This window comes from Anas platyrhynchos, chromosome 26, assembly GCF_047663525.1.
Source record: "Anas platyrhynchos isolate ZD024472 breed Pekin duck chromosome 26, IASCAAS_PekinDuck_T2T, whole genome shotgun sequence".
Taxonomy (NCBI): Eukaryota; Metazoa; Chordata; class Aves; order Anseriformes; family Anatidae; genus Anas; species Anas platyrhynchos.
In genome coordinates, this window is record NC_092612.1 from 436,914 (window position 1) to 455,801 (window position 18,888).

Genomic DNA, 18,888 nt, shown 5'->3' on the forward strand with positions numbered 1-18,888 from the left:
TGAGAAGCAGTCTATCGTTTTCCTGTTCTTTTAAAGGTCAGTAGTTTTCTCAGGCCACTGAGAATGAAGTGGGATCTGCAGCACACCTCGGGGTGTGTCTACGACAACCACAAAAGTAGAGAAAGGCCAAGAAAACTCTGAACACGAATGGAGACTTTGGAACAGCACTCAGAGGCAGCCTGAAGCAGGGAAGTTGTAGAAGAGGCACTTGAGATTAGAAGAACTGCATGCCAGAGGGAGCAGTCAGGAACAGCGTGGTGAAAATGCTACAAACAGCTCATGAGATAAAGCCCATTAAGTGAAGTAAGACTGTATTATAAACAGACCCACAAGGGTAGCCACAAACACTTTCGACTCTTCCTTCCCAGCCCATTACGACGCAGCTCCTCCGCAGCTTCTGAACAGCCCTTACTACTTCCATACCCACAGCCTCTGCAGCGCTTCTGGCAAACACACGCATCATTTTTCCATCCTACATCAATCCACAAATGACACTCATTGAAGTGTCAGAACTGAGGTTCGCAGACACACTTGTACCAAGGCACAACACTCGATCAGCACATCTGCACGCCGTGTCTCGAGAGATGGTTGCAGCACATCATCACACATCCAGTCCAACTGCCCGACCACTTCAGGGCTAACCAGAAGTTAAAGATTATTGAGGACATTGTCCAAATGCCCCTTGAACACTGACGAGCAAGGGGCATCAACCGCCTTGCTAGGAAGCCTGCCCCGGTGTTCGTCCACCCTCACCGTTAAGCAGTTTTTCCTAAGGTTTAGTCTGACCCCCCCCGGCACAGCTGTGTGCTGTTCCCTTGCGTGATTCTTTCCTTCACTGCCCTGGACAAGATTCAGATTGCTCAACCCCTTTGTCTACCTTATTACTGATGACTTTTTGAACTCAGTAATGTGTGTACAGAATTAGGCAACCAGAAGTTATGTGTTTTGTTTGTGCAGTGTGTCCCACAATCATACAAAGTACAAAAGCTCTTCAGGAGTGGAGCCGTTGCACTCATAGCTTCACTCTAGTCATGTAACTTCTAATACAAACAACATGTTTTGACTCCCCTCTCTAAAACAGGAATATGAGAGCAAAAACATTTAACGTCATTGTCACAGTACAGCAACGAAGAGTTCCCTGTGGTGCGTTTGGCTTGGTTGACAGCTGAATACCAGGGTTTCATCCACTTAATGTTTACGAAAACACTATGTCAATTTAAGTGAATCTTTACAAAACAGGCAAAATCTTGCAAAGCTCAGGCAAAACCATCATAGAGAATGCTGCTCGAGTGAGGACTATTGCATTTCGATGAGCAATGTTATTTCTTTCTCCTCTTGATTGTGTAGTGTATTAGAGAAAAGAACAAAAGGAAAGAAATACAGACAGATACAACATAAAAAAAAAAAATCCAAATCAAAAGCTCAGCAAAGCAGAGCAACCCACCGGAGACAGTTTCATTCACTTCTAAAGAGGATGAGAAAGAAGAAAAACACACATGGCAAACAACAGCCAGATCGTTCAATGGTCAGCTGGCAAAACCTACAGAGAGGAAGGCAGAGTAAGACCCTGTACAGAATTATGATATTAAGAGAGTATCGTGTTTGCAAAGTCATACATTCTTTACTAAATGCTGCCTTTCCATCATCTATCCACCCCGCTATATCCTCATAGAAGGCTGACAGGTTGGTCAAGCACGACTTCCCCTTGCTGAAGCCGTGTTGACTGCCCCTAATGACCCTTTTGTCCTTGATATGCCTGGAGACAACGCCAAGGTTAAGTTGTTATAATTAGCCTGGAAGGTAGAAATGTCTAATAAATGTTTATTTATTTGAATACGTGTTCCCACCTCTACCTGAATTTAGAGGAAGGCTGAAAAGCATTAGTGTAAATTTGGCTTAAAGCAGCGTGGACGCAGGCCTCTGTGCGGTAACTGAAGACAAACTGGCAAAGCCATCGTCTGCAGCACAAATGCTGGCAGCCTTCTTCAGACTTCGTTCACATTTGCAAACCCCATCATCGTTCTTTGTTGTATAAAACACTGCATCTATATGGCAATTCCACTGGCAACCAGAGTCAAAATAAATATCTACACATGTATTAATAAATGATGCTTCTGACAACTTTTGATTTTATCACAAAGCTTACAATCAAGATTTCTGTTAAGCCCCACAGTCAAACTGTTTGAAGGAATCACTATTTCTAGGAAGCAACATTCTAAGCCTCATGCTTTCAGAGAGCTCATGGCTTGAATATGAACCGAATGAAAGCTTGGAAATGAAAAGCTGAGACTAGTACGAAACTCCACATATTTATTACTGTTAAATAATTTCATAATGTTTAAAGAAATTGCATAATCTTGGAGAGTCTGATCTTTTACTTCAAGGTTGGTAATAATGAAATGACAACAACCAGATGTTTAGAGAGGCTGCAAAGGGAAATCTCAGCTGGGACTTGAGAAGACAAACAAACCCAATGATTAAAAGGACAGACATTTTTATAGCCACAACAGCTTCCTGCAGAGAAGTATCTTGATCCTGGGCCAACTCCCAGAGTCCTGTAGGCTACAGGCCTCCAACTCTATTTTTATTAAGCCCTCTCTTGAGTAGGTTCCTTCTGCACTGGTAGGTTATTTGCCTGAGTAATTAGCTTTCCTTTTTGTGGAAAATACTGCCGTTCTTTCAGGACTAGTAATATCAGTTGCCAGTAAAAAATTGCTGTGTCTTAGCAGCTTCTAACAAAAGGAACGTCTCTTACTTACCTTTATTGCTCAGCCAGGCTCTCTCAAGAACAGAGACCTGTCGTAGCTGGAGAGCTGGACCGTAACACACTTCAGTTAACCTGTTTGATAGAGTTCAGTATTTGGTGCCTTTTTAAGAGAAACATTTAGGTTCAGACAGTTTATTAGGACAGGTAAATAATAATAACAATAATAATAACAACAACAACAATAATAATAACAATAATGATGCTAATAGTACTACTACTAATAATGTGTACAAACAAGCGATGCACAATGCAATTGCTCACCACCTGCTGACCGATGCCCAGCCTAACCCCGAGCAGTCCGCCCCCCCACCTCGGCTACCCACCCCTATCTACTGCTCAGCATGACCCCAGATGGGCTGGAATACCCCTTTGGGCAGTTGGGGTCAGCTGTCCTGGCTCTGTCCCCTCCCAGCTCCTGCTGCACCCCCAGCCTGCCTGTTGGCAGGGCAGGGTGAAGCAGAAACATCCTTGGCTTGGTGTAAGCACTGCTCTGCAGCAATTAAAACACCAGCGTGTTATCAGCACTCTGCTCATCCTAAGCCACAACATAGCACCCTACCAGCTGCTAGGAAGAAAATCAACTCTGTCCTAACTGAAACCAGGACAAGGAGTAGCTACAATCATTAGTCATCAGTCAGTAATACAGAAATCTATTGGAAATCCTTCCTGCTACAGACATCCCAATTCCATTTGTAAACTTTTAACTTTTCCCATCACTTGCAGTGCCAGTGTGAGAGCCCATTTTCCTTGCCATTTAAGGAAAAAAAATCATATTTACTCATAGCTTCTGTTTCCAGACTATATTTTTGAAAAAAAAAAAAAAGTGAAACTTGCTGGTATTACCTTAAATAATTAAATAAAAGTGCCTCTAAGGCAGCAGCTGTGAAGCACAATCAGGAATACAAGCGCGGAGCTAGTGATAATGTTGTTCTTTATTAGTATCAGCGGCATAACCACAGCAGAAAGCGCAGCCCTTTGTATTGCACATCTACATGATTTATAGGTGACAGACCGACAGTAAGTGAAAACACTTCCCTCCAGTATGAGGTGGAGTAGTCTGGTGCATTGTGCAAACTAGGAAGAATGACTGGTAACTCATGAAGACCATCAGAAGAAAATTAATGTGCTTGTTTAATGAACCACAGAATAATAAATCACATTTCAGCATCACATGGGCATCACAGCAAGGGGGTCCATTTGGGAAGCATGCTACTTATCGAATTGTGCGAGTGTTTTCAAGAATAAATAAAATAACATTTCAAAGTGGGCTGAAGATACGTTAGCAGCTATAAAGCGTGTACTTATACAAGTGTCAAATACGTTAACTGCCAGTAAAAACACGTTTTATCAGTTTTCGCTGTACTGTCTTCAGAGTTTGGTGTGTACTGCGTGCAGCTCGAAGCCACGTGGCCCATCCTTACTACATTATCCACAATAATAACCCTATTATTAAAGATATAAACCATTTGGATTTATGCTAGGGAGAAACGTAGGCACTGATGAGATCTGTCGGCCTGACAGCACAGGAAACTTTGATGGCACGGAGCCAGCGGTGTCCTTCAGCAAACCCGCAGCGTCCCACGGCTGCTTGGATGGCGTTCGGCCTGTCCGCACCCCCCGGGCCCGGCTCCGCGGACAGCTCCCGGGGCCGCTCGGTGCCGGTTCCCCTGCCCCGTCCCGACCCCGGGGCACCGGGGGCCGCTGGGGGCCGTTTAACCCGCAGCCCGCCCCCGGGGGTGCGATTCGTGCCCGCGGCTGCGGCAGAGGGAGGCGGCAGAGGGAGGAGGAGGCTGCTCCCGCTCTGAGCCTCCAGGAGCCCCCCCGAGCCCCCTCCCGCACCGCCTCCCCCTCCCCCCGTGCGGTTTGGGGGCCCCGGGGCCGCGTCACGGCCCTGCTGCCGGGCCCCGCGGCGCCCGTGGGTGGCGGCTTCGGTCCTGGAGCCCCAAACCACGGCGGGGGGGGGGGAGGGGACCAGGCCGAGACCCCCCCCCCCCCCGGCCTCAGGGCCCGGCTGCCGCCGCCCCGCGGGCGCTGCCCGTGACCGCCCCGAGGGCCCGGTGGGGCCGCGGGCGAGGCTCCGGGAGGCCACGCTGAGGGGGGGGGGGTGGGATCCGGGGGTGCAGCCCCGGGGCCGCCCCCACGGAGCCCGGCGCGGCCCCGGCCCCGGCCCCGCCGCCGACCTCGGCCGGGCCCGGCGAGGAGGCGGTGGCGGCGGTGACGTCACCTCGCGGGGCGCCAATCGGCGCGGCGCCTCGCGGCCCAGGAGGAAATGACGTCACCGTATCCCTCCGCCGGCCAGGTCCCCTTTTTGTGTGTGTGTGCTCGCGGCGCGCTGTGTCCATCCGCCCGCCGGGTGCCCGCCCGCCGCGCGGGCTCCGTGACGAGCCCCGGGGGGGGGGGGGAGGGGAGTGGGAGAGGGGTGGGGGGGGGGCGCCAGGCGCGGAGCCGCCCCCTGCGCGCGCACGGCGAGAGGCCGGGGCCAGCGGCAGCGCCGCCCGCTCCCGCTCCTCCTCCTCCTCCTCCTCCCCCTCAGCATCGCGCCCCGGGCCCGCCGCCCATGCCACCTGCCCTCCGCTGCCGCTCCCGGGGCCGGGCCGGCGGCGCAGCGCGGGGGGGCCGCGGGCCGCTCTAGGAGCCAGGCGGCGGCGGCGGCGGCTGAGCGCGGAGCGGGCGCGGAAGGTGAGGAGCGGAGCGGGGCGGAGCGGCGGCGGCTCCGTTATGTGAGGGGGGGGGGGGAGCGGCGGCGGCGGGGGGGCGGTTGGGGGGGGGTCGCTGGAACCGGCTGGAACCGCCCGGGGCTGGGGGAGAGGGGAGGGGAGCGGGGGGCGGCGGCCGGGCCAGCCCGCGCCCTACACAAAGCGGCCTCGCGACGGGAGCGCGGCGGCGGCGGGAGGAGGAGGAGGAGGAGGACGGGGGGGGGGGGGAGGTGGAGGCGGGGGGGGGGCCGGGGAGGAGCCGCCGCGGGTCCCGGAGCGCGGCGCCGCCACCGCTCGGCCGGGGGCAGGCGGAGGGATCCGCGCACACCCCCTCACGGGGAGGGGGGGCGGTGAAGCGGCACCGGCGGCGGCTCCCTCCGCCCGCCGCCCCCTCCCCCGGCCCGCCCCCCCCCAAACCCCCCCCAACACGCCGGTGCCCGGCCCCCCTGGGGGAGGAGGGGGGGGGGGCCCGGCCTCGTCCCCATCCCGGTCCCCCCCGGCCCGGCGGGCGCTGGGTGGGCGCCATGTTGGGCACGGGGATTATTTTTCCTCCCTTTTGTGGCTCGGCAGCCACAATAAACCGAGCACGGGGCCGGCGGCGCTGCCGAGGGGCATCACCGGCCCCGGGGGGCCCTGCCCGCCCCGCCGGGACCCCCCCCCCGCTCCGTGTCCCCTCGGCCCCCCCGAGCTGCGGACACCGGGCCGGTGACAGGAGCGGTGTCCCCGCTGCCCGGGGCCTGCGTCCCCCGTCCCCAGCAGAACGGGCTGGTCCCGAGCGCATCCCGGGGCGGGGAGCGGGGAGCCGTGCTGTGCCGGGGCTCAGGGGGCTGCTCCCCGCGGCTCCTGGCCAGCCCCGGCCCCGTCAGCGAGGGGACACCGGGGCCGTGGTGAGCGGCGAGCCCCCGGCCCCGGCAGTGGCACCGAGCAGGTTTGCAGCAGGACCGGGTGCGGAGCTCCCCTGGCCACAGGTACCGAGAGGAGCCGGGGGGGGGGAAGGAGCCAGGCGCTCGCTGCTTTGCGCAGCCCTCACCGTGGGCCCGCTCCTGGGTGCCCGGGGAGCCCAGGTGTCCGGCTCCCCCCACACACCCCCAGCGCCTCCCCTGCTCCGCGATGTGGTGCGGAGACGAGGGGGAGGCTCGGATCCCGCTGCCCAACAGCCTTGCAGAAAACACGCCGCAGATGACAACACACACAGCTTTATTTTTATTAACTTGGCAGCAGTTGCAGCTGTCACCGAGGCATACCAAATGGGGCATGAGCGAGCGGAAGAGAGGGTAGAGGATGGGGGAATCTGTTGCTTCTTTTAGGAAACGCTCTGTGAGGATACACAAATTCTGCGCCTCCCCTACCCTGGGTCTCGCTGTGTACCGGCTGATAGCCTGAGGTTGCTGCAGATGTCAAGTTTCATCCTTGAACGTGAAGCCTGGCTTGCTGCATGCACGTAGTTATTTCCCTCTGGTTGTACCAGGGTAGGGGAGGCCGTACTTCTGTGGGGCTGCCCACCCAGGGAGCTCCCTCCCTGTTGCCACTTCCAGCTCAGTCTGGGCACCGGGTTCTGCACATGTTGCTTGCCGGCATCCTGCTGTTTGGGGGTGGATACAGTTACCTTGTTTGTGTGCGGGATCCCCCAGCTGCTTAGATACTGTCAGAGACCCTGCAACTGTCTCTGCTCAAGTGGACCTTCCACAGCGCACTCCCTGTGTGTGCTCCCAAAAGAGTTTGCAGAAAGCTGCAGTCCTGCTCTTGGACCCTCGGAGGCCAGGCCTGCAGCTGGGAGGTGGTCGTTAAGGCAGTCTGTGTTCATCGCTCTGCAGGTCAAACTTTAAGGTAGATAATGATTGTTAAAATCGAGTGTGTAGTAATAGGTTTTAATTAGTAGGCATTGCACACATCAAAGCCTTAAATAAAATGGAGGACTTTAAGTGATAGCATTCCTAGAAAACTTAATATGCCTCTTGAAATCCTTTCAGTACCCGGCAAAGCCAAGTCAACCACATCAGTCAACGAGGAGTAAATTCACCTTGCTCTGCAGGATGCGGCTGTGGAACTCTGCTCAGCTCTCACCTGTACCTCCTGTCGGAGGGGTTGCTGATGATGAATTGCCCTATAAACAGGAATGAAAACATCATCCAATGTTTTCATCACTTAGATTGTATCAGTTTAACGCTGTGCCAGTTATTTGTTCTAAGCCTTGGAAGAGCATTATCTTTTTTTCAGGGAAGGGATTGCAGCATGTCTTGACAGCAGGAACCTTTATCATAGGATTCATTTGCATTTAATGTAACTTCGTCAGGTGTCCTGGTTCTTAAGAAGTTACGATACGTTCCTTGCCTCTGAGTGCGCGTTATTAAAAGTGAGTCTGAAAAACAAGCAACAAGAAAGGAACTCCGGGACTGCATGTTCAGTGAGGTTAGACAAAATGGAGAGAAGTGAGCATTCGGAAGGAGAACTTGGCCAAGAGAAGTTGATTTGTGTGTTAATTCTTGTCTGGCAGTGCATCGAATCATCTCAGGCTTATTTGTGTGTCTCTGAAAGACAGATCCTCAATTTCATATTTTAGCTTTTCTTCTCTGGACTGTCAGGGTAGAGGTGGTTTTATAGCAAGCGGCGAAGAAAATTTAAGTGTCAATTAATTCTTAATATGTATTTTTCATGTCAGTGTTTTCCCTTAGGAAACTCCTTAGGGAGGCAGGGGAGAGGATTGATAGCATTAAAACCATGCCACAATTAAATCTCCATTAGCAAACCTAGACGGGCGTAAAAACCGACAAACCTTTGGGCAAGAAGAGTGAGCAAAGTTCACGCGTTGGGTGCTGGAATGCGACGTTCTGGGGCACAGCTTGTGTGCAGCCTCCCCTCCTGTGGGCTGGGAGCGCTGCATTTGCTGCGGGCAGGGGTGTCTCAGGGGTGAGCTGGGGGCTTTGGGGGGTGCCTACAAGAGTCAGCGTGGTGCCGAAATGGAAGTTGGCGCGGAGTCGGACGCTTCTGGGCGATGCGAGACCCCTCTGAAGGTGGTGAGGGATCTCCCCGTTGTTTCCTCAACTTCCCTCGGTCCTTCATCACAAATCAGCTGTCAGCGTGGGTTCCCTGCTGGAGTCAGATGAAACTTTTTTTCTTTTAAAAAGTAGTAGTTTGGGAATGTTCCCGCGCTACTGGCTGGATTGTCACTGCGTATTCAGTTGCGTTTCTGTTGTCAATTCATGTGAATTTATATCCCTTTTTTTGAAAATAGTTGTGACGAGAGCTTTAGGGTTCCTGCAGGACCGGCAGCACGCGGTAGGGTCAGTGTGGCTGTTGTTAGTGTGACTTCATGTGCTACCCGCGCTGCAGTGGTCGGACTCCAGGCGTATTGGAGTCGTGAGTTTGCTGAATTTGTTCCCACCTGGAGAAAGGCCCCGCCGAGGTCTGCCCCAGGCAGGAGCTGGGGCTCCCTGCTCCCCAAATCTGCGTTTGATCCGAGCAAAGCCTTCCTTCTGCTTTCCTGCCGGTGAAGCCGGTGGCTGTGCTGGCCCTTCTCTAGGGGCTGTTGTGCTGGAGGGGAACATTGGGAAATGGGGTGGAAGCCTCTGTCCCTCCCGGGGTTCTGCCTTTCACCAAAACTCCTCCTTTGGCTTTACCAAGTTCCGGGTGTAACGGAGCGCGTGTTTATTCCTGACCTGCCAGTGTGCCCTTAAGACTGAGTGTGTTGCAGATGATTTCACCCAGTAGGCAGAAATTGGGCCACCAGCGGTGCCCTGACAAGTACTGATTTATTTATACTTTTTTTTTTTTTTAATTAAAAGCCTCAGAAAGTGAAGCTTATGTAGCAAGAATAGCGCATCCCATCATGCGAGTTTTGAAGAACACTGTGAACGAGTCATTAATTTGAAGTCCTTTTTAAAAGAAGTGTGTGTATATACAGCATATGTATGTCATAACTTGTTTGCTTTGTGTCAAATAATATCAAGCTGTGAATGAAACTGTAAATATATAACCACACATCTTTTAGAGATCACTTCAATGAGACACAGCTGCCTTATTCTGCAGCTGTCGTGTAAAACCTGCTATCCACAGGTGCTTTAGATAATAGAAAACATTTGGGCCCTGATTCTCTCCACTTACGTTGCTGTAAGTCGGTGAATTTACGAGTCAAAGCCCACGGAATGGAAGCTGAGTCCTTTGTTTGCCACCTCACTTAGGTGGAGAAACTAGATTAAGTATTTATTTTGTTTGTTTGTGGGTTTCGGAAGCTTGAGGATGCCAGTGGTGTTTTCAGCCAGAATACAGTGCTTTGTATTTTCTACCTGTTCAGTCATTTTGTCTTGAGAATACAACAGCAGCCCCTAGGGATTCGATCCGATACCTTTCTAACTATACTGAAGTGGTTCGTTGGTAGATAAATGCAGGAGGATCTTAGACCTGATTCCAGATTTTGGTTGAAATGACGAGGGACTCGGGAAGCTTTTTTGGCAGTGAGGCACAGGAGAAGAGGATTTCTCGTGATGGGGTGATCTGTTTGGCTGTCTGGGAATAAAAATTCTTCATTGTTGGGCTTCCCCTGGTAATGGTAATCAGTTTGATCAGAAAATGTAATCAGGTGGCCAGCCTTCTACTGCAAGACTTGAATGGCCGGTGCCTTCCCCCTCCTATATCGCAACAATGACCGTGGACCACATCAGCTGACAAAAAAATAAAGGGTTTATATCTTGCAGTCGTGCCGGTTATTTGTGTAGAGCTCATATATGTTGGCTCTTCCCCTGGAGGTCTTCTCCCATTTTCCAGCTAAAAGGGAGAGAAAATACCTTTCAGTCTTCAGGGCTCTATTTCTTGCAGCGTGTCTAGAACACTTTGTAATTTTTTTCTCATTTTTTTGGCATCCGTATTTTCAACCGAGCATCTGCCAACTATGTGCTGAAAAGCTAAATGCAGAGTATTTATCATTGGGCTTAATCATTTTATTGAGCAAAGGCTTCTTACATACAGAAATATTCCAGATCAAAGCTTTGAAAAACAAAGCTGTTACATTATAGAAGAGAGGAGACATTTTCTTAGTTCGGCTGATACGAGCAGATGAAATACTATGCGCATAATGTAAGTTGGTGTCAAAAGAAGCTTGTAACTACAGTCTCTTTAGCATTTTGTCTTTGCATCTTCTGAATAATTATGAGGTGCTGAATAATATATTTTTACAATCTGTGCAAAGACTTCCTCTGTAGTTTTAGCCTTCCCGGGTAGACATATGTGCACGCTTTAATTAATAGATCAGGTTATTTATCCCGGCTATTTATAGGCTGCCCATCACTATAGTATTAAGGCAGTGTTCCTTGTCTGGCGTGGGGTAATATGATTCCAGACAAATAGCACTGTTGTGAGCGTCACCGCTTTTGCCAGCTAAGAGAAGCTTTGTCCTAGAAGCTTCACGGAGAATTTTTTTTCTAGATGTTTCTGTGAAGCACAAATATTGCAAATCATAAATATGCAGTTATTGATCGGTTGCGGTGCGCACCCGTTTGGGATCTTTGTATGCATCTCCTAGGAGATCTCGCTTGTTTTTGATAAGATTTTGTAATTCAAAAAAAAAAAAGTTTATGTTAACAGGCAAAGAAAATAAGATTTAAAGCTCTTTGATTCCTGCTTTCCCCTGCTAAGCAGATTTCCAGCATAAACCTCGACTTCAGAGCTTTATTTCTAGGAGTCTGTTTTTGTAGAATTTGTCATCCAAAAAATGATTTTCACTTTTTTCTTTTTTTTTTTTTTCTTCTTAAACCGATGGAAGTTTTTTTGTGCAATGAAGTGAATGAGGGCTGGGCAGCTCTTTATTTCTGACTAAGCCCCTCGTTCTCATAGAAGCTTTGGCGAGTCGCTTCGTTTCACTGAACTCTGCTTTCCACCCTTAAAACGTGGCTCATGCAGTTTGCTGCCCGCTGCAGGTTTTATGTAAACGAAGAAGCTCGCAGGGTCTTTGAGGCATGCAGGTACTGGGTGCTTCCTTAGGCTTCATGCAACACACTGGGTTAATTGCATATTGGGATTATTTCAGGAAGTTTTGGTTTTTCTTAATTTTATTTGGGATCCAGAGCTGGAGATGCTGTTACCTCCCCGACAGCCTGTTGCAGGCCTTTACCTGCGTTCCTGGAAGCTGTCTTGGTGTCCAACTTGGAATCTTCTGTTCTTCACGTTGAGCCCCTCGAGTCTTGCTTCTGTCACGGATGTGGAGAGCAAATCTCTTCCTTCTGCTTTGCGCTAGCCCCTCACGTCCGTGAAGATTTGCACTTGAAGTTCTTGAGGAACAGCACATTTTAGGTTGAAAGTTGGCTGAAAAGGACTTGGAGTGGTGAGAAAAGAGATTCTCTCTTGTTCTACCTGGGCTCAAAGAAACATGGTTCTTTATATCTTCCTTGATGTATATTTTTGTAGTGACAGGATACAGAGAGGTAGGTGTTTCTCTACAAAGGTTGTTTCCTGACAGCCGAACGAGCCTGCGAATGCCTTCAACTTGTGCAGTCTTTTTAGGTATTCCCTGTCATCCCCAAGAAAGAGTAGGAAAGGCGAGTTCAATATGAGTAAGTTATTTGTAAGTTGGGTTGGACGTTTAAAGGCCTGTTGTCTTCACAAAGACCTTCACAAAGGAAGGGCAAGTTGAGCTTCATAGAGATCACAAGTGAAATTATTCAGAAGTGTTTTATTTACTGTACTACATAAGATTCTCCCCCAAAATACACAACTTTGAGAGGCATGGGGATAGCTGTATTGAACATTCCCACGCTGCCGGTTGGAAATCTAGGCATAAAGCAGCTCAGTTAAAAGAGCTGCTGCTGTGTGTGGAAGGAACGGCAGCACTGGGCGTTCGCAGCCGTACGAGTCATAGGATGAATTCTCTTTGCTGTGTTATTAACATGAAAAGTGAGGAAGAGGAGATCAGCTATTGAACGTGAGTGGTGTGATGGGTTTCCTTTAAGTACAGTTCTTTGTATTGTTTGTAAAACAAACATTAACGTGCTTCAGAATTATAAGTGGTGAGAACTGCGTGTATTAGGATAAGCAGGCGTAGAACTAAAATGAGCATTTCCTAGTGAAACAGCATCATACGGCTGCAGCATAACAATATGAGCTCTGCAAATCCTTTGTAGGCAAGTGGAGCACAGAAAAATGGCAGTCTAAGAGGTTGTCTGTATCCACGGGGAAGGCAGGGAACTGCGTATGCTGCTTCAGAAAAAGTACCAGCAGCGTGAATTTGGCAAACGGGAACAAGTGCTTGCAATTCTCGTGTGGCTCAGACCTACCTGCTTCAGACAGTTGCTTTGGATTTAGGTGAAATTTTATTTTGATTTAATTTTGTATTGCGGGAAATTTGTGATGCTCGTGGCTTTGTTTTGCAGCTATTACATAGCACAACAAAAAAAATCCAAGATTGCACTTGCACAGGGTGGCTGCACGCGGTCTTACCAGCCACTCCTGTAAATCCCAGCTCTAGAGTGATTTACAAACCGATGTTTATAACCGGTTCAGTGGTTTTGGGGGGGATAAGGTGGACATAGCTTAATTATGAGACTTAAATTTACTTGTTCTATGATGACTTAATCCAGTTTATATTTTGGCACTGTTTCTATCCTAGGTCTTCAGCAGTGAGTTAATAAATGTTATGTTGTGTTGAAGCCTTCTGGTCAGCACTCTTTTCTGTGGCTATTTGAAAACACAGATTGTCTGCAAATGAGTTGGATTGTTCTCTTGCTTGTCCCTGATTATAAGCTGTTTATTTTGGCCAGTATGTCTCAGAACATTCCTCATCAGATTTTTATGGCAGTAAAATCGTAGTAGAGAAGACAAAATGCAACCGTAACAGCTTCTTTTGCCACCAAAAATGTGATCAAGAAGAGCAGCATCCCTTCTAGACGTGTTAATTCCCACTCCCACTGCCACTTGTTCCTCGCTCTGTCCTTCCCAGGGGGTTATGGCAGGTGGGAGGAACTGAGTCTTTTTTTGCTCTAGCCCAGGTAGGAAAATAGGAAATCCATTTTTTGTGGTATCTGATTATAACCATCAGTTCCTTTAACAGTGCAGTTGAACTTTTGGATGTGGTTACGTTGGCTAAAGACCCCTAAGTGTGTTATTAAGGAGAATTAGAACTTGGCGTAAGCGTTATTTGTAAGTGAAGTTTAGAAACAGCCAAATCCTGAAACGGTGCAAAATTAGGTCTGTAAGAAAGCTGCTTTAAGCTGCTTGGCTCGGTGGCTTGCAGGTTGTCAAAGTGTGGTTGGAAATGGCTCTATTGATTAGATGTCAGTAGTATTTGAAAAGTCAGCTGTTTGGAGAACTCCGGTGCTAACTGTCCCTCTGAGCAGAGCTTCTGTAGGACACTCGAGACGACTGATTGTTGTGAATCTCCTTGGTGTTAATTCTGGCTGGCTGGTCTGAATGTTTAATAGAGATCTTGGCATTAAGCACATACAGATTTGCATTTCATTGAGGCCTGGATTAGATGCAACCCCAGGAGAAAATACTTGACTTTTGCTGTAGGCAGATCCATAAAAACTTCTGGGTGCTGTGGTGCCCAGCAAAGCAAACAAAATGGGAAGGTGTGTAAATAGTGGAGCAAAAGGTAACACTGAGAATTGCAGTGTTATAACATCACTGCATTAGCAGCGATACGCCCCTCGGTTAGCTACTTACCTTTGTTGCTGCTTCCCTATGTCTCTAAAGGCCATAGCAGCAATAAAAGTGTTAGAGATGGGTGGCAAGAACGAGAGAGACAAAAAGCCTGGAGCTGTCATCGTCTGTCGGTCTCTAAATAAATACGTAATAAGTAGTGTGGAAAAGATGAACCGGGTACTTTACTCCAGAGATTCGTTTGAGTTGAAAGACAATAACTACGGGTCTAATTGCAGAAAAACCCTTTACTTTTCTCTTTTTCCCCCTCTCTGAACTGATTTATAATGGTGTGTCAGGTTCTGGGCTGGTACAAGGAGATAAGCAGGGGACGGGGCTGGAGCAGCACACGGGAGTTTGGGTCCGCGTGGGTTTGGTCAGAACAGGAGTCCGAGGTCAGCTGTGGACTGTTCACTCATTTGTGTGCACGTTTCTTACTCATTGGAGCTGGGATATTCGGTCTCTAGGATTACTGCCAACGTTCAAATGAGAATATTCAAAACCATGAACAGAACAAAAAACTACGACTCTTCTTACTGCGTTCTAGGGCAGTGAATTCTGCTCCTGAAGCTCTTAACTTGGCTTTGTCGTGCAGGAGGAGTGGCAAAACACTGCAATTTTAGTTAAAATCAAGGGTTTGTTAAATAAACTTGATTGATTTTCATGAAAAGAAAGCAAAATCTATTAAAGTACAATGTGGAGTCATTTCTATAACCTGAGAAATAAATAGGAACCTGGAAATACGCAGCTCTTTTTTTCTTTGGAATACTGGGAAATAAAAACATTGTTAGTAATTCTGGCATTAGAGTTGTTCTTATAATGAAACTTCTGCTGCCTGAATGCAGCTACCCAATAAATGGCTTTCTTCTTTTCCCCTTGCAGGATGGCGGACACAGACCTTTTTATGGAATGTGAGGAGGAGGAGCTGGAGCCATGGCAGAAAATCAGTGATGTGATTGAAGATTCTGTTGTTGAGGATTATAACTCGGTTGATAAAACTGCTACGGGTAATTAACTATTTTAGTCTAGCATTATTCCAGTTATGGGTATTAAAGGGAAACGGCAGTGATTGGTTACATCCTATCCAGTAAGTAATCTTATTTGATAGCTAAAAAAACTGTTAATGAGTGATGTAACAATTTCACCATCTGTATTTGCATGTAACACTTGAGTCTGGTGCCTGGGAAAAAGAACACTTCCCCTAGTAATGTGTGTGGATGAAGTAGACTGGCATATTTAATAAATTGAGCTATTGTTTAGCCCTTTGAATTACTTTTTCTTGGTCTTTTGGTCAAGATCAAGCAAAGAGTCAGCGTGGTATCTGGAATAGAGATGAGGCTCCATCTTGTAGGGATAACTCAGTCTGGTGATTGAGCACGTCTCATGTTCCTGACCGCGGCATTGTTCTTGGATTCCACGCCATGGAAGCATTCTTGGTAGTCAGCATTACCAACGTCCAGGCAGTCACTATTCATGGCTAGTGGATGATGCAGGGTGTTTGTGGAAGCGTTCAGCACCGGAGGCTTTGGAGAGCCAGTTGGTAACTGGAATTGGTAACTGGAGGTGAGCAGAATGTGGCTGTCTGCGTAGGGAAGGGTTTGCTGCTCCTGCTGGCTGCTGTCACCTGCTCGCTCTTGGTCTTCCTACAAGGCAAGATCTAGAAGGAGCCTGCTTTGATGAATAGTGTTTAGAGGCACCAAGGTAGAAGGATGTTTGTAAGGAGAAGGTGATTCAGTCAGAGATGGATTGGAATGGGCATAAAACTAACCGTGGTCTGAGTAAGTTGAATTTCTCTTGCTTGTGCTGTCTGATAGAAAATACAGAGCTAAGGAAGCTGGATGTGACTACAGGTTACTGTCCAAAGCCAAACGTTTTGTATTGTATTTCTTTTTGTTACAAGCAGATTGCCTTGCTTCAATTCAGAAATAGCTTAAGCAGTCTCTGTGCATAACTTAATATACTGAAATGCAAAGTGGGTTTAGGTCTCCTTGGGATTAGGGAGCTGTATAAATCTGTGTGTCAGACTTGCTTAAAAGTCATCACGTCATTTTTGGTAAAATTTGATCAGACATAAGTGATGAGAAGTGTATCCATTTCAGTAACATATAGAACCTTCTCTTGGAAGTGTCTTAAAAGTATCTTGCACTCCAAGTGTATGTCATCATATAATACACAGGTGATGAATATTTCATAGCTTTGCTAATAAAAGTAAACTGAGACAGATGTTCTAAATCAATTACAATTAATAAAGGCTTGGTGATATTGGTGTGCTTGTTAGATTGAGTTACAAAAAAAAATGATCATGACTACTAAAGTATATTGCTATTAGCAGATATTTTGTTTACTGGTGGAATACTTGGATACTCTTTTGACAACTTCAAATATGCCTCCATAAGATCTACTATCCACATGATTCCCAGATCCAATTAAAACCAGCAGGATTTGTACAGGAATCTGACTTCCACAGGCCTTTGTCACATCTTGGCTTTGAAAGGATTACACAGAATCACCACAGTCTTAAGAATTTTTTTTTTCCTTCAGTTTCTGTTATCTCAAAAGCGAGAGTCATGATAAGCTCTTAGCTTAGGAAACTAATTCAGAACTCCAGCATTTGCCTTGAAAACGTAGTGGGAGAGGCTGGAAGAAGAAAGCATGTTTTGTCTCCCTTCACCAGCCCCTTGCTGCATGGTCTGGAGCCTGGCGATCTCCCTGGCCTTGGGAGCGCTGGAGGTTCAGGAGGATCCCGTGTGCTGCTGTCCTGCCTCAGCTCTCCGAACAGCTCGGCTCCTTGCAGCCTTAGGAGCACCGTTTCCCTGAAAAGCTGCTGTTGTGTTTCCAGGCATTGATGCCTCTAGACGGTACTAGAGGAATGAAATCACCAGCGTAGCTACCTACAGTCGTCTTCTGCTTATTGTGTTATTCTGGACCACAACCAAAAATAGCAGTGGCTGTTGGGGGAATAACACCTTTGTTTTTTCTCTGTGGGTTACAAACTTAGGCGGGTTGTTGCTCAGCGTGACTCAGTCTATTGCTTCCCATCGTCTTTCTGCCATGCCTCTCAGCATCGCCTGCTGTCCTGCTACCAGCAGGTGTGACCCAAGGGGGTCTGGGTCATCTGCTCGCCCCACACTGGTTCTGAGCATTAGGGAGCATCGTAGGGCTGGGGGAGTTTCCTAAGTAACGTTTGGCCAGAGAACTGTACTTTGATTCCTGGAAAAGTCTGAAAACCTCAGAGGTGCGGATTGGTCTGCTTGGGAAGAGAGGTGGGAGGGCAGTGACCTTTACAGCCTCAAGGCAGGGCCGCTCTGCAAATGCGTGGAATTTCGGACTGGATGGCTTGGTCAGCTCTGGTAGGGTTGTTGAAACGGTGTTCAGCACCACGGGGCTGAGTGGTTCAGGGTGGTGGTGGTTGTATTTGGGGTTTGTTACCTGCTGCCATGGAAGTGAGCTCTGGGGGCACTAGGAACGTGCAGTCAATTGGCTGCGTGGCGATGCCGAGGAACACAGTGCTTTGTCCTTAACTTAGTGGTAGAGTGTGAGGTGCTTTGGTTTGAATTCTGTACGGCAAAATACAGAAACATGCTTGGTTTTGGATATTCTTGGGGTGCTTCTGTTTTTATGGTGCAACTAATTCTCCTGATGACGTTGATGCACCAGGGGCTAGCCTGGCCCATTAACTTTAGGACCAACACAAACAAAATTATTCAGCCTGAAATGTGGCTTTTGCTTTCTGGAGTAATGTGTTTGTTGAGCTGCTGCTGTCTCGGGTGGCACAACTTGGACTTGCAGGAATCCTCATTGGCTTGCACGGATTGTGAGTGGTGACGTGCCCCGGGGACATGTGTCACCTCTGCAGTTTCTGCTGGCCCAGTGACTGAGGGTCTGCTCCCAGTTCAAGTTGTGACTGTGTGGAACGCTCACAAAATGAGCCATGTCTGGAATCACCCCAGCTTTCAGCAATCTGTTTTTTACGCTCATGGCTGTCATCTTGCATTTTGTTTTACATTAATTAAAAAGACTTTAAAGCTAGAGCTGAAAAAGATCCATTCAATCTAACCATTCTCCCAGTGTAAGATTTTGTTGGGCTTTGTTTTGTTTGTTTGTTTGTTTTTTTCCCCATTTAGGATTAAATTCATTATGAGCCAGCCTGGAGACCTAAAATTTATCCTTTCTTTAAATTTTCCTCCCCAAATTCTCCTGAAGTGTATTAACAGTGTCACACACAAACCACCAGCTCGCCTTTGACCAAACAGAAGTGCACAGTGGGCTGGATAGGGAAGACCTCATGTCCAAAAATCAAGAAATAAGATTTCAAAACTGGAGGTGGAAATACCTTTAGCTATTTTTTCCATCTTCCTGAATTTCATCTTCAGATTTTTTTTTCCCTGCAGATTAGTTTTTAAATGTCTCAAATTACTGGGACATGAAAGGAAAAATTACTGAAAGCTAAATATATTTGAAGTGACGCTCGGCCTAATTTTTTTCCTTAATTTCCTGCGATTGCTTTTAGCTATACCTGTATCCCACTCAGACCATTCTCCCTGATGTTCTGTATACGTGCGCAGCTTGCTGGTGTTACACATGTCCGTCAGATGTCACGGTGTTCTGGTATGCAGAAAAGCACTGCTGTTAACAAGAAAATGAGCACATCACCCTGACAGCCTGACTCCTTTTTAATAATTCCACCATCAGATAAAAATAAAACTTACATTCCTGCGATTCTTTGCGCCACCAGAGTCACAAAACGCTTTTTGTCCTGAAAGTAGAGAAACCGTACCAGGAAGCCCCGCGCTTCCATCG

General features: G+C 48.1%; 1 protein-coding gene across 4 annotated transcripts in view; it reads left to right on the top strand.

The window, feature by feature from the left end:
• The first annotated feature begins 5,169 nt into the window (after positions 1-5,169).
• The window catches only part of POGZ (pogo transposable element derived with ZNF domain), a 33,528-nt gene continuing 19,809 nt past the window's right edge, over positions 5,170-18,888 (top strand). For 2 of the 4 annotated variants that reach the window (XM_038167733.2, XM_038167734.2), the window contains exons 1-2: positions 5,170-5,446; positions 14,971-15,095. In XM_038167733.2, the coding sequence (XP_038023661.2) occupies positions 14,972-15,095 (124 nt within the window). In that variant the 5' untranslated portion in view covers positions 5,170-5,446; position 14,971. Of the gene's footprint in view, positions 5,447-5,977; positions 6,432-14,970; positions 15,096-18,888 lie in introns of those variants that run through there. The other 2 variants (XM_038167736.2, XM_072028064.1) reach the window with 2 other exon arrangements.